Source organism: Candida pseudojiufengensis (assembly GCF_024610245.1).
Source record: "Candida pseudojiufengensis strain CBS 10847 chromosome Unknown scaffold28, whole genome shotgun sequence".
Lineage (NCBI taxonomy): Eukaryota > Fungi > Ascomycota > Pichiomycetes > Serinales > Debaryomycetaceae > Lodderomyces > Lodderomyces pseudojiufengensis.
This window is the reverse complement of record NW_026261549.1, coordinates 27,700-43,432: the sequence shown is the minus strand read 5'-3', so window position 1 is coordinate 43,432 and position 15,733 is coordinate 27,700. Positions and strand designations below refer to the sequence as shown.

Sequence of the window (15,733 nt, the reverse complement as noted above, 5' to 3'; positions counted from 1 at the left end):
TGTATATTCAAATTTTTTTACAACCAACTTAAAACTTATAATTTCAAGCATAAATTAATCTATATATATTCATAAGTTATACCTATTCAACCTACTATTCAGTTATTTAATCTTTGGAAATACAATATATTATACCCTTTTATATATTCAATTTTGAGAGAAGATATATAAATAAAACAGTACATTATTTACAACCATTTTAAATAATAGTATTAAAACCAAATTCAAAAAAAACTCATATATTCATATATTCATATAATATATCTATATTTGCCAAAATATTATGAATAATTTCCGAAATATTCAATTTAAATCATTCATATATACTTGTTTTACAAATCATTTTATTATATCGATATAAAAGCTTTATATAAAAATTTTAAATTAAAAGGGAAAGAGATAGATAACAAATATCTATCTAATTCCATTCTAAGTACTTCTATAAAAGAAGAGAAGGAAGTATTATCAACACATTTTTAAACTAAGAAAGAAAGAAGGAAAATCACTTAATCTTAAAACTATTCAATAAAACAAAATGCCGAAAAGTCCTAATAGTATAGGATTTCAGAAGCAATCTTATTCAAGTGGTAAATCAAAATCTTCAAATCATTCAAATAATTCATTCTACAATAAGAATCAATCTAATAGTAACCATCATTTAGGTGGTAAAAATTTAAAATCAATGAATAGAAGAAAATTTAGTATTGCAAATTCAACTTCTTCATCATCTTCATCAACATCAAGTGGTTCAGATGACAATAATGATGACGATGAAGATTCACAAACTACAAAAATAAATCATAAGTCTAATTCAAATTCAAATTCAAATAAATCATCAAAACAAATTCATTATATAGATTCAGATTCAGATTCTTCATTAACTGCAATTTCTGATAATGATGAAAATAATTATACAAAAAATAAATTACAACAAAGATATTTAACTTCTACAACTAGTGGTAAAAAAGGAATTAAAACTAGCTTGAAAAAAAATAAATATGGTAGAAAAGAAATACCTAAAAAAACTTTAGATTATACTAAGAATAAAAATTTCCAAGAAGATGCAATAATGTTATCATCTGATGAGGAAGAAGAAGAAGATGATGATGAAAATGAAGACGAAAACGATGATGAAGATGAAGATGACGATGACGATGATGAAGAACAAAGTCATTTAGCTGGATTATATTCTTTAATGAATAAAGGTAAACGCATCAGAGCTTATGATTCAAATGAAAGTAATAATGATGATGATTCAGAAGAAGAAGAAGAAGAAGAAGAAAATTTTAGTTCATCAGATGATGATTCAGATATTGATTTTGTAAAATTACAAAAACAACAAAAACTTCAATCAATAAAAGCTGTTAAAGCAGCTAAAGGTTTGAAAAATATTGATAAATCTAAGAATGCAGGTCAATCAAAAGATGAATCAATTTTAAATTCAAGTTCAACTCCAACTGATCATCAATCATCAAATCATAAAAAATCTACAAATTCACAATCGAAATCAAAACGTAAAAATTCAATTAAATTTGGAAGAAGAAAATCAGATGCAGTTTTACCTGATTTAAATTTTACTTTTGATTTTAATAATAGCGAATTTAATAATAATGATGAAAATGAAATAAATTCTTCAAATAAAATTGAAGAAGAAGATATTGGAGAAGAAATTGATTATTCACCATCATTAAATAATTTAGAATCTTCAAAAAATAATTCAGAAATTAATCATCATCCACAATCATTTGAATTTGAATTTGATAATAATTTATTAAATATTCCAAAAATTGATGAAAGTGAAATAAATTCAGATGAAGATTATGAAATTGATGATAATGAATTATTAGCTACATTACAAGCTGAAAATGATTTTAATGAATTTTTACCAAATATTATTTCTTCAAATTCTAATAATGAAAAATTAAAAAATGAATTTGATATATCACAAACCAATCAAAATAATAATGATTCTTCAATTATTGATGAAAATGATAATGATAATGATGATGATGAAAATGATCTATTTTTAAAAGAAGAAGAAAAATATTTAGTTAATGAATTTGAAAATAATGGATTTGATGTATTTGATGATGATAATGATGAAAAAATTGTAGAAGAAGATCAAGATGATTATGATGAAGATTCTGATGAAGATGAAGATGAAGAAGAAGAATATACATTTGATGAAGGTAGTGAATATTCAACTTCTAAAAAAATTATAAATTCATTTAAAGGAATTGGAGAAGATAAAAATAAACCTATAATAACTTATGAAAGTAATAATGAATCAAATGAAAGTGAAGATGATTATGATGATGATGAATATATTGATTTTATTGATTTTGATATGCTGCCATTATTTGATAAATCATCTGATCAAGAAGATGAAGATGACAATGAAAATGAAAAATTAAGTAGAAGAAGAAATAAACAAAAATTAACTAATAGTGATGAAGATGATGATACTTATTTATGGAATTATTTTTTCAGTTCAGATAATGAATCAGATAATGAAGATATTATGGGAGTGGATGGAGTTAGTTCAAAACAATCAACATCAACTATGAATATAAAATCTTCAAAATCTTCAAGAGATAATAAACTTGGTAAAATTAAGAAACCAAAATCATCAAAAAGGAAAAATAAAAATTTATCATCACAATATAATAAAGATAAACTTAATTATAATCAAATTATGAATTTGGAATTTGATCACCACAAAAACAAATCACAAAAAAGACCAAATTTTAATGATTTTAAAATTGAATTTAATGATGATGATGACGACTTTGATGAAGATGATCAACAATATGATAGTTCAGAATCAACAGATTTAGATGAATCATTACCAAAATCAACTCAATTTTCAAAAATTCCAGGTATATCAAAAAAAGCAACTGAAGTATTAAGTTCAAAAACTGCTGATTATAGACCTCCTGTATTAGGTTCATGGATTACTTTAGATAGTAAACCTTTTGGTATAATTGATGGTTTAAGTACAAGAACTTTACAACAATCAAATAATAATAATAATAAATTCCAAGAACCAAGGAATTTTAATAATAAAATTACTAATTCTGATAATAATATTGATAATAGTAATCAATCTGGTTTTACATCATCTTCAACTAATTCATCATCATCATCATCATCATCTACTACTATAAAGAATAAGAATCTCACACCATTATCACCATCATCAACATCTTTAGATTCTACACAATCACAATCTTTAAATCCACAACAACAAAGGAAAAGTATAATTAATCCACAATCTCAACCTCAACAACAATTAAAATCAGATGATCAAGTATTAGGATTAGATGAATTATTAAATATAAATGAATTAGATAATAATGATGAAAATGATATTAAAATATGGAGAGATTTTAATAATTCATCAAAATTAAGAGTACCATTAGGAGCATTTAGAAATAAATCTATCTTGCTAAATAATAATTTAAAAACTCACCACCAACATAATCAAATTAAAAAACAAAGACACGTTCAACAATCAAAAAAAGATAAATCATCTAAGAAAAGAACAAAATCTATAAATAATTTAGAAATTGATGGTTATAAATTAACTAAATCTGGTTTATTTAGTATTGAAACTTTAAATAATGTTGAAAAATTTTTAACTGAAAATACTGGTAATAATATTAAAGATCTATCAAATAATGTTAATGTTGGAACTACCACTGATTTGGGATCAAGTGCTGATGGAACTAATACTAATGTTGGTGGAAATGGGAATGGTGAAATTAATGGGAATCATGATATAATGGCATTAATTGAAAGATTATAGGGAAAATGGTTGCTCACTAAAGTGGGATGGACTGAATTATTTCCAATTAATGGAGTTGTTGTTTTTTTATGGTGTCATTTGATTTATTTTTTTATTTTGTTTGTACATTATTGGTTGTTCGTATTCAAGGAGTTGGTTTTAATTACTTTTATTTTAAATCTATTAGTTTATTAGTTTATTAGTTTGTTATTCAATTAAGATTAATTTTTAACACGATCATTTTTATGGATTAAAATTAATCAACGTTTCTATGTTGATTTTCTTTCTTCTCTCCATTTTCTTTTCCCAAATTGTATTTCATCTTTTGGTCATATGTTGAAACTCAACAGACTCTTTTAGAAAATCAATATCTTATTGTAATTTGGAAAAAGGGAATCATTTGTTTACAATATCAAAATCATGTCAAATAAAGTAATATTTATCTATACTTCATTCCACATGGTCTTGATTTTAACATTGTCTCTACAATAGTAAAATATTTTGATTAAAAATCTTCCCAAAATTATGTTAATTAGATTTAAATAGGATTTTATGAGCATAGTTAGACGTACCTCCATATAAACTTAAATATCTCTTTTAAATAGCTCTTTACAATCCTTGACTCGGTTTCTTTCTCTAACCCTTTTCTCTCATTATTGTATTTTACTATTTATTTGTAAGTTTTAAGAAATTCTTATTTAATAATTTAACACTTCTTGAAATTGACTCAACAAATTCATTTGAATTAAATGACTATGAGATGGAATACAAATCAGATCTTTTCATATATTCCATCTCATAATACATTCAAATAAATTTGTTAAGTCAACTTCTTTCTCTGACTTGAGATTCTTAGCAGCAAATATTCTTAGCTTCACCTCCCTAGATCAACAACTATGATACGGCTCAAATGTAACTTGACCCCCATATTAATTTTGGACCATATGTAAAAACTGATTTCACAAACAGTTTAAAACTATGGATTGCAGAAAATGTCTTGGTTGTCTAGCCATTTCAGTTATTGATAATGATTAAAATTATTGATAATTTTAAAATTTTTAAAACTTGAAAATATTTCATGTTCTAAATCGTAGCTGAATGTCTCGTGAATATAGTCCCAAATGATATATCTCTAGACACAAACAGATAGTCAAATCTGGAAAAGACTTAAAACACGATATTCTGAATCATTCATTGAATAGTTGTATAACAAGTTAACTTACCAATAGTTTGAATGAAACTTGTGTCGAATTCCTTTACATGAAAAAAAAATGAGAAAAGTAATCTCGCGCGCATTCTTCAACACATGATTATCTTTAGGTAGCACAAAAAGTTCAATTTCTTAATCTCCAGATGTTTCCATATATTATAGAAGAAAGAAACAACATCTATACTAATTTTCAATACTTTTACAATACAACATTCAATGCTTTATATTCAATAATTCATACAAAAATCAAATCCAAGTCTTATAGCTGAAATACTTAAAAGCTATAAAAATTAAAATATTCAAAACAGACTGAGTAAAATTAATATTTCAACCTTGCTAATCATTAAATTCAATTAGATTAACATTCAAAAAATGACAACAATTGAACAACCTACATCTGAAATTTCTAATCCAATAAGAATATCAAGATCACCTTCTTCATCTATTTCAATTTCAGTTTCAAATAATTTACCTTTATCAACTTCAAATTTAAATGGTGATAATTGGGTTAATATGGAATTAGGATCAAGTTCTCTAATATATACAAATCCAAATCAAAAGATTAGTTCACCTGTAGTGCCAAAAATTGAAATTGAAAGTTCTAGAAATTCAAATTTAAATTTAATAAAGGAATCATTGAATTCTTTGAATGAAAATGTGACAATAAAAGATAAAAGACTGAATTTAAATAAGTTATCAAATCTAATACAAGAAGTTTCTAAAGATGATCAATATTTTGGTATAATAAGTAATGAACTAAGAAGTAAAATATGGAGTGAATTTTTAAATTTATCAAACACAACAGATCCTACATTAATAGAAGAATCACAAACAATATCATCAACAATAAAATCAAAAGATTCCTCCAAAATCAATACAACTAATAATTCTGTTTTATCAACCCCAACAACATTAAATAATGGAAGATTTTCTCCACAAATTTTTCTTGAAAATCTAAATTCAGTTGATTTACCACCTCATAAAGATGAAGAACAAGTTAAACTTGATATTCAAAGATCATTCACCATTTTATCACATATTCAACAACAAACCATATCATCTTCATCACTGTCATCAAAACATGATACCCCTTGCAGTAACTTACCAAACCATAGTGATGATGATGATGATGGTGAAAATGACCACTTCCTGGAAACTATGGAAAAGGGATCTTCTTTTGCTACTATTTTCAGTTCTTCAGATATAAATAATTTAAAAAAAATATTATTAAATTTAATAATTAAAGTATTAAGAAAATATCCAAGTTTAGATTATTATCAAGGATATCATGATATTGCATCAATTGTATTATTAATATGTTATAGTAATGAGAATAAAATTTCAAGTAGTCATCATCAAGAATCAACAACTTCCATCACAACATCATCAATTGAAAATAATATAGATCAAGAATTAGCTTTCAGAATATTGGAAAAACTTACAATATATCATTTAAGAGATTTTATGATATCTGATATAAATTTATCAGTAAATCATTTAAAATTAATACCAACAATTTTAGAACTTTGTGATGATCAAATTTTTGAACTTATAAAACAAACTTCTCAATCTTATAATATAAATCAAAAAGAAAAATTTTATGATTATAAATTTTATCAAGGATTATCATCAATTTTAACTTTATATTCTCATGATTTATCAAATTTAAATCATATTTTAATTATTTGGGATTTTATATTAAGTAATAATTCAGTTTTAATTAGTAGTTATATTTATGCATCTTCATTAATTATACTTAAACCCAAGATTTGGGAATTTTTACAGTTGGAGAAAGATCAAATGGAATTTAGTGGTATTGATCATGACTTAGTACATACGGTACTATCACCATCCAATTTGTTTGATGGATTATCTGATCAAGATTTATCTAAAATTTTAAGTAAGTCTATTGATTTATTGACTGATTTTCCAGCAAATAATACTTTGAATTATAAGAAATGGTTTGAAACTTACAATGACCACTCAGTGCTAAACAACACATCCAACCCAAATTTAAATATTATTGATATAGAAACAAAATATGGAGATTTATTAAAGGACAATCACGATTTAATAGATTTAGTACAAACTCAAAATGATGAAATAAATAGACAAACAATTGAAGAAATTCAAGAACAACAAAAATTATTACTAGAAGAAGAAGAATTTCAAAATTCAAAAATATCATCAACTTATGAAACTGATCAAGATGAAGAAGAAGAAGAAGAAGAAGAAAGTGAAAATAATTCACAATTAAATTCAATGAGTTCTTCATTAACTTTAAATACATCATCATCAATTCATAAAATAAAATCTTCAAGTTTTTTTCAAAAATTATTTAAATCTTCACCTACTTCAGATTATGATGAAGATGAAGATGAAATTATAGAGATAAATGAAAAAAATACAATCAAAGAAGACAATAAAAAGATTAATACTAAACAATGGATTCTTCCCAATTCCATTTATTCAATAATTTCAATTAATAATATATATAAATTTGGTATAGCAATAGGTATAATTGGTGTTTTTTTACATATAATAATAATAAATAAACATAATTTAATTCAAATATATAAAGACAATTTAATTACCAATGGTGGTGGACCACACATAGTTAATAATTTACCACGTCAAATTATAAATATTGGTAAAAATTTATTTAATAAAACTTTTCAACAATCTAATAATATTTTTCAAATTGGGTCTGGTACTTTAAGGAATTCAATTTATGGATTTGAGATATAATAATAACGTTTTAAAAATGAAATTTTTATTTATAGGTAGTATTTATACATTAATAATACAAAACACGAAATATTAATTCGTTACGTTTAACAAAAGTATCTATGTAAACTTTCAATTTTTGTTAGATCTATTAATCAAAATCAATTTCATAAATTAAAACAGTATCAGTATAATTTCCATGTCCCCAACCTCTATAACCACAAGCACTAACCATAAATCTACCAGTTTCATCAACATATAATTGACTTAACATACCACCATGATGACCAGGTACAATTAAAAATGGAGTTGCTTGTTTTTTTGTATTAACAGTTAAATTATTTAAATCATTATATAATTTTAAATTATATAATCTTATATTATCATTTGATCCACATAATAAAAAATCATTATTTGGTAATGTACTTATACAACTAACGGGCCCACTTATCTTGGGAAATGTTAATAATTTTGAAACATTTGGAATATAAGTTGAATTAGAAGAAGTGTTATGTAATTTATGAGGCATTTTAATTGAAATTTCTTCAATTGTTGAATTTCTACGTCCAGCATAGATAAATTCTCCATTATTTGACCAAGTTGATGACATACACCATGGTGGTATACCTTCACTTATTCCTAATTTTATAACTGGTTGTGATAATCTTATATCCCAAATATTTATTGTTCCGTCTATACTTGAACTCATGAATATATTTGAATTAAGATGATTTTTTGATGTTGATGGATTTATTAAGGAAGCTCCATTTGATTGTGATTCTTTATTTTTACGTTGATCATCCTCTTTTGATAGTGAATCATCGTCATCGTTGCCAAATAATTCTTCATCATTTGCATCAGTTTCAGGACCATCAATTTCATTTTCAAATTGGAATGTTACATCACTTAATCCATCTGGTCTAAATTGAATTTGAGAAATTTGTCCAGAACAAGGTTGAAATTCATTTGTTATTTTTCCAGTATTTAAATCCCATTCTTTTATAGTTTTATCCCATGATCCACTTAAAAATTTATTTTGATCTTGATTTAATTTTAAAGCACTTATTGCATCAGTATGTCCCTTTATTTTTTTACTCTTTGCTTGATCTTTTTGATTTGTTTTACCATGATTAAAATAATGATGTATTGTACCTTCATTATATCTCATAGTATACAAGCTAATTCCACCACTTAATAATCCCAGTAAACACCAATATCCATTTTTTTCAGCTTCTAATGCATAAATTGGATTTATTTTTGGTTCATAAGAAACACTTCCTGTTGAAAAATCAGAATCTTTTAATTTTGGATTTATTGTCATTAATTCTTTTCTTGTTAATGGTTGTTCATTTTCCCAATATGAAACAATAACTCCTGCATTAGTTAAAGAATCAGATAAATTATGTTTTTGAGCCATTGTTAAAGGTGATTTTCCTTGAATTGACAGTATAAAATCATATTTTCTAATAAATCCATCTTCACCACCAGTTAAAATCCATTTAGGTCCTTCAGTAAAAGCTAATGCATGACATTGAGATGTATATGGTATTGCTACTTGTGGTATTATATCATATTCTGTTGCTTTACGTGCTTTTGCTATAACTTGATCTCGAAATGATATGTTTGTTTCTGATTTCCGTATTTCATCTAATAGTTCTTCTGTTCGTTTCTGTTGTTCTTCAGAAGTTTTGGTGGCTTCAGTATCATCTCTCGGTAGAATTTCATTTTCATTAGTTTCTTTATTATGCTTATTATTGTTTTTATTATCATTATCATTACCTCCATTTCTTTCCTTTTCCTCCAAAATTGATTCGTTATTGGGAACTTTTTCACTTTGCTCCTTTTCAATATTATTTGTATTTGAATTGTTCTCTTCTCCATCATTAGACGTATTTTTACTATCCATTGATACATCATTCATTTCCTCTTCATCATCTTCTTCTTGCCCTTCCTCTTCCTCGTCATCTTCACCTCCATCCTCGTCGCCGTCTTCATCCCCGTCTTCATTCTCTCCATCTTCATCCCCATCTTCATCTCCTTCATCATCATCTTCATCCATTTGATCTTGATCTTGTTCATTCATATCTTGATCTTCATCCTCTTCCTCTTGCATATTATAAGATTGTCTTTGTTGTTCCTCTTCATCTTCTTGTTGATACTCCTCCTCCATTTCATCATCTTCTACATTGAAAATATCATCCTGTTCAATTGAAGCCATTAGACTTTGAAATTGAATTGAACTTGATTGTTTAACTGCTTGAGATCATACCTATTAAACCATAATTTTTCAAAATAAATGTTACTACCAATTGATAAGAGAGGCTACCACCTAATTTGAAAAATTTGAATTATTCATATCACCATGCTTATTTAAAAAACACGTTTATCGATAAGAGACAAGATAAAGATGTATTACTTAATAGAGCATATTGAAAAAACGAGCCAATTCCTCACAATTGCTAAAGCAAACAAGAAATTGATTGAATTCAATTAAAACCTATTAACTAACCTAAATCGTCTTATTCAAAAAATTTATTCATAAATCCAACCGAATAAAGCTGGTTTATATTCAACCAATTCTTCTGGTTTAAACCATAAACCAATTTCCTTTTTAGCAGATTCAACTGAATCAGATCCATGACAAACATTTCTACCCATATCAACAGCAAAATCACCTCTGATAGTACCTGGGGCACTTTGTAAAGGATTAGTAGCACCTAATATAGCTCTACCTTGTTTAACAACATCTTTACCTTCCCAAACAGTAGCTAAAACTGGACCACTTAACATATAACTTAATAATGATGGGAAAAATGGTTTTTGTTGTAAATCTTCATAATGAGTTCTTAATAATGATTCAGTTGGTTGAACTAATTTAATTCCAACTAATTTATAACCTCTATTTTCAAATCTACCAATAATAGCTGAGATTAATCCTCTTTGAACACCATCTGGTTTTATAGCGATAAAAGTTCTTTCGTCTGACATTTTAAAATTTGTTTTGGATTTCGAATGCTTAATTCAATTGAGAAAAAAATGTAAAAAAATGTGTAAGAAATGAATGAAAAAAAAATTCTAGAAATGGATTTGTTGAAAAATTTTTGCAGAATGAAACACTTGGTTTTAAGAAGGAAAAAATAGTTTTAAGAGCTGATTTTCGTTCTAAATCTTCGCGGAAGTGTTGGTTCGAATAGATCAATTCCATACAGAATTTTTTTTCTCTCAGACGAGACGGACTCAAATTTGGTACGAATAAAATTTCTCCATTGATCTGAAAAATTTTAATACTTCTAATTAGATCTATACGTTTTTACACCATGTTCTTCAAAACTCACTTCAAAAAATGCGGAAAATAGGTCACAGAAGCTTCGATTGTCCATAAACCTGGTGATAACAGAAACGATATGGACAATCGAAGCTTCTGTGACCTAATTACGGCATTTATGGACAATCAAACACCAGAATGAGTTTCAACGAAAAGCCGTCTTCAACCTGGTTTCAGAGGACCTTGAAACAAATTCAAAGCATACTGGTTCACATATTGGCTTCAAGTTTTCAGGTGCAAACCCTGATGCTGGCTCCAGTTTTGATGTTAATGATGTCAGTGTCTGGTGATGGAATGCTTGGTCCAATGGATGTTATTGGTGATCAAGTGTCGGTAGAAACTGTTCAGGTGGTAAAGAACGATCAAAATGTTTCTTATCAAGAGTTAAGTAGGAGCTCTGCAAGTGGAGCCAATCAAGGAACTGGACAGATTGATAGTAAGGTTTTGAATCCAGAAACGTTGAAGGTAAACTCGTTAAGAGTTTTTGATGCAGTTGTATCAGACTTTGATATTTTAGAACTTTTCGATTCCTCAGAAAAAGGCTTGAGTACCGTGAATAAAACTTTTATGGCCCCGGTGCTACTATGAGATAACATGGGGAAGGTTAGAGGATTAATAGCTTTGATGAATTTAGGTGTGAGTGCATCGTTCATCAATGGATTAAGACCACTATCATTATCATTATGTTTATGCCAGAGATTTTATCAAATTAGGTTAGACGATAATATTTCTGACATAAGTCTTATGATGAGTAATAAATGAACACGGCCAAGTTCTATCAAGACAAGATACGAGCACCCTATCTTACTAGGTTGTGAACAGTTAATACAGACCAGCTGCTCAATTATTTGATAAGCCACTAGCTTGTGTTGAACAAAGATGAAACCTCACCGGTACATACTTTTTAAACAAATAGAGTATAGAAACTACAACCTCAATTTTGTAATAAATATAAAATTTAATTAACTAAAACCTAACCCAAAATAACTATCCTAAATAGATAACATCCACAAGAACTAAAACTCTTTTGCCCCCCCTGTAACAGTATTCAAATGACCACTCACTTTCAAACAAATCATTACTAAACCCTCAATCAATCAATCAAACTTAATTAATTTTAATAATGAGAACTTGATTGAGCATAAAAAGTATTTGGAGTATATAATTCTTCTTCTTTAAACCCTTTTTGTTCTTGTAAATGTCTAACATTCCAACCAACAAATTCCATTTCTTGTTGAATATAATGAATTTCTTTCATTACTTGAGGATCAAAATACATTGGTGATATAACATATTTTGTAACTATTGGAGTTACAATTGATCCTGCTATTAATCCTTTAAATCCTGTTGCTATAAAACTCGACATTTTTCTCTATAGTTGTTGTGATGAATTTGGTTTTTGTTGTTGTTGTTGTTTATCGGTTTTTAACGTTTATGTGATACTAATTTAATGAGAGTGATTGATGTTTGCTTGATAAGTTATCCGATTCTGCTTTATAATATATGATTTGTATGAGGATTTATGAGTGATGTTATAATGATATTACTGTATTCTGTGATACAAGATGGATATAGTTTCAATAAAAATAATGATATAATGGATCTATATAACTTGAAATTTGAAACATGGGGAAAATGTTCTTTTATATAATTAGTTATTTTTTAGTCAGGTTAAATCCTATAACTTAATTAATTATGCATAAATTTTAGATTTAGTGGGGAAAAAAATTATAACGAAGTAATCATGAGAAATTGGGAAACTTTGGAAATATCATATCATTCAATTGATAATGTGACTAAATAGATGTCATTAAGGTCTCTAATGTTGACATGATTTTGATTATTTGAGTGTTTAATTGTTCTAGTCAAAGGCCCTTTATACACAGATTTGGTTGTACTGTTTACTTAGATTCTTCTTTAATTCCCCGGGATATTCCTAAAAACAATAGATTTATAAAATCATATGTCTTTTACGCTGAAGAAGTAAACAGAGTCTAAGCTAACCATAAATCGAATGATGCCACTACACAAATCAATCATGTCGGTACAGCACCTAGGCTTGAATTAGGGGGATATATATACGTCACATAAGTCAACTGTCCCATCACTAACCGTGTATCATATCATACTTCAGTGCAATGAAAATAAAAGCGAGATATTGAACAAAATCGGACTTAATAATTTTATAACCGAAACTTGAGACTAATTACAACAAAGACATTTGTAATACTTAATTACATCATTAATTCAGAGCTACTAATCATAAGTCTAGAAACTGTATGATCGAGTCCAATTATAAAACTTGACTCGAAACATTATGAAGGATATTCTCTATATATTGACTATAATCTCTACTTTAAAAAGTTTAGTGTTTATATACATCCATTTAATTATCGATTACTTACCCTCAGATGAACCACCACCATATAATTTTCTCCATTCTTCAATTTTTTTATCATCAATTCTACTAAATAAATATTGAGCTTTACCAATATTATGACCAGGTGATATGAAAATATCAAATTTATCAGGAATACTTAATGAAGGAATATTTAAAATTTCATTTATTTTTGTTGTTGTAGAAGGCATAAATGGTGAAATTAATGAACCAATTAAATAAACTAAATTTATACCTACCACCATAACAGTATCTGATTTTTCCGGGTGATCATTATATAATGAATTATCTAATTTATTATCTTGTAAAAATTGATTACCCTTTGATGAAATTGACATAGCTAATTCTAAACCTTTTCTTAATTGTACATTTTCCATATTCTTATTATATTGACTTAATAAATCATTAATTTCATTAACAAAATCTGAATAATTTGGAATTGTTTCAATATTATAATTAGGTAATACTCCATTATATTTTGAATTTAAAAATTTAACAATTCTATTTACAAAATTTCCTAAATTTGCTAATAATTCACTATTGTTTTTTCCAACAAATTCATTCCATGAAAATTGAGAATCATTTGATTCTGGACGAATAGAAGATAAGTAATATCTCCAAACAGAAGAATTTATTCCAGTATTTTTTGCATTATTACCAAATACTCCAATATTTCTTGATTTTGAAAATTTCCCACCTTCATATTGTAAATATTCTGTTGTACTTATATGATGTAATTTTGTCCACTCATCTCCAGTACCAATTAATGAAGCAGGAAAAACAACTGTATGAAATGGAACATTATCTTTACCCATAAATTGATATAATTCAACATTTTTTGGATTTTTCCACCATTTTTGCCAATTTTCAGTAGATGTATCTTTATTATCTTTAAAATAATTAGCTGTTATTGAAACATAACCAATTGTTGCATCAAACCAAACATACAAGACTTTATTTTCATATCCCTCCAAAGGAACAGGAGTACCCCATTTTAAATCTCTTGTAATACATCTTGGTTCTAAACCTTGTTTTAACCATGAATTTGTAATAGTTTTTGAATTTTTTGACCATTCTTCACTTGCTTTTATAACCCATTCTTGTAATGGTTTTTCTAAATCATTTAATTTTAAATAAATATGAGTTGATTGTTTTACCACGGGTTTTGCTCCATCAACTTTACATCTTGGTTCAATTAATTCTAATGGATCTAATAAATTCCCACATTTATCACATTGATCACCTCTTGCATCTTCATAACCACATTTGGGGCAAATTCCTTCAACAAATCTATCAGCTAAAAATGAATTATGTTTTTCACAATATAATTGTTCAGTTGTTTTTTCTTCCATAAATTTATTATTATAAAGTTTTGTAAATATATCTTGTGCAATTTCAGTTTGTAATTCTGTTGTAGTTCTACCAAAATAATCAAATTCAATATCAAACCAATCATAAACTTCTTTATGAATTTTATGATATTTATCACATAATTGTTGTGGAGTTACTCCATCTTCCAAAGCTTTAGTTTCAGTAGCTGTACCATATTCATCAGTACCACAAATATATATAGCATTATAATTTCTATTTTTAACATATCTTGAATAAATATCTGCACTTAATACTGAACCAATAATATTACCTAAATGAGGAACATTATTAACATAAGGTAATGCTGAAGTAATTAAAATATTACGTTCATTTGATTTTGGAATAATTCTTTCTGCTTGACTTTTGACGAGAATATCTTTATTATAATTTTGAGCTCCTGTATTGGTTTCTTTTTCACGTTCTAATTTTGTTATTGATAACGCTGATTTAATACCTTCAGCAACTTTTTCATTGGATGCAAATTCAACAAACCATTTATTTTCCGTGGTACCGTTATATATGGGGTATAATGATGCAAATAATATTATTTGAGATGGAATTAATTCAACTTTAGATGGAAATGATATTTGGATTTTTGATAATGATTCCTTTTTATTAGTCAATAAAGCTTTATAAATTTGTTTTTCTTCTAATTTTATATATTCATTTGTAGTATAATCATTAGCTAAATATTTAACAATAGCATTTGGTTCAAATAATTCAAATCCAGTTTTCTTATCTTGTAATAATACATCATGATTGATATTATCTTGTGGTTCTGGTAATTTAATTTTTAAAGTTGGTTCATATATTGATGCAGCTATAGATAATTTTAAATTATCAACTAATGCCAACAAGGTATTCTTGTTGCATCCGTATAGATTTAAACTCATGTTTCAGATGAATGACTCAGTT

The 15,733-nt window shown here is 26.6% G+C and overlaps 7 protein-coding genes across 7 annotated transcripts; 3 read left to right on the top strand and 4 right to left on the bottom strand. All coding sequences in view use genetic code 12, as the record gives it.

Annotated features, from left to right (window-relative positions):
• Positions 1 to 535: 535 nt before the first annotated feature.
• On the top strand, positions 536 to 3,808 carry IFH1 (Ifh1p; the record flags this gene model as incomplete). The annotated part of the gene is made up of 1 exon (XM_051760814.1): positions 536 to 3,808. The coding sequence occupies one exon, from the start codon at positions 536 to 538 to the stop codon at positions 3,806 to 3,808; it is 3,273 nt and encodes a 1,090-aa protein (XP_051611527.1).
• A 1,561-nt stretch (positions 3,809 to 5,369) lies between these two features.
• GYP8 (Gyp8p) lies at positions 5,370 to 7,745 on the top strand (the record flags this gene model as incomplete). The annotated part of the gene is made up of 1 exon (XM_051760812.1): positions 5,370 to 7,745. The coding sequence occupies one exon, from the start codon at positions 5,370 to 5,372 to the stop codon at positions 7,743 to 7,745; it is 2,376 nt and encodes a 791-aa protein (XP_051611526.1).
• A 130-nt stretch (positions 7,746 to 7,875) lies between these two features.
• KGF55_005765 (SAGA complex subunit) lies at positions 7,876 to 9,942 on the bottom strand (the record flags this gene model as incomplete). The annotated part of the gene is made up of 1 exon (XM_051760811.1): positions 7,876 to 9,942. One exon carries the CDS (start codon positions 9,940 to 9,942, stop codon positions 7,876 to 7,878), a length of 2,067 nt encoding a protein of 688 aa, XP_051611525.1.
• Positions 9,943 to 10,256: 314 nt separating this feature from the next.
• On the bottom strand, positions 10,257 to 10,712 carry YNK1 (nucleoside diphosphate kinase; the record flags this gene model as incomplete). The annotated part of the gene is made up of 1 exon (XM_051760810.1): positions 10,257 to 10,712. One exon carries the CDS (start codon positions 10,710 to 10,712, stop codon positions 10,257 to 10,259), a length of 456 nt encoding a protein of 151 aa, XP_051611524.1.
• Positions 10,713 to 11,187: 475 nt separating this feature from the next.
• Positions 11,188 to 11,637, top strand: KGF55_005763 (uncharacterized protein; the record flags this gene model as incomplete). The annotated part of the gene is made up of 1 exon (XM_051760809.1): positions 11,188 to 11,637. One exon carries the CDS (start codon positions 11,188 to 11,190, stop codon positions 11,635 to 11,637), a length of 450 nt encoding a protein of 149 aa, XP_051611523.1.
• A 529-nt stretch (positions 11,638 to 12,166) lies between these two features.
• On the bottom strand, positions 12,167 to 12,415 carry KGF55_005762 (uncharacterized protein; the record flags this gene model as incomplete). Its single annotated transcript, XM_051760808.1, has 1 exon — positions 12,167 to 12,415. One exon carries the CDS (start codon positions 12,413 to 12,415, stop codon positions 12,167 to 12,169), a length of 249 nt encoding a protein of 82 aa, XP_051611522.1.
• A 1,031-nt stretch (positions 12,416 to 13,446) lies between these two features.
• Positions 13,447 to 15,711, bottom strand: MES1 (methionine--tRNA ligase; the record flags this gene model as incomplete). Its single annotated transcript, XM_051760807.1, has 1 exon — positions 13,447 to 15,711. The coding sequence occupies one exon, from the start codon at positions 15,709 to 15,711 to the stop codon at positions 13,447 to 13,449; it is 2,265 nt and encodes a 754-aa protein (XP_051611521.1).
• Between the last annotated feature and the right edge of the window lie 22 nt (positions 15,712 to 15,733).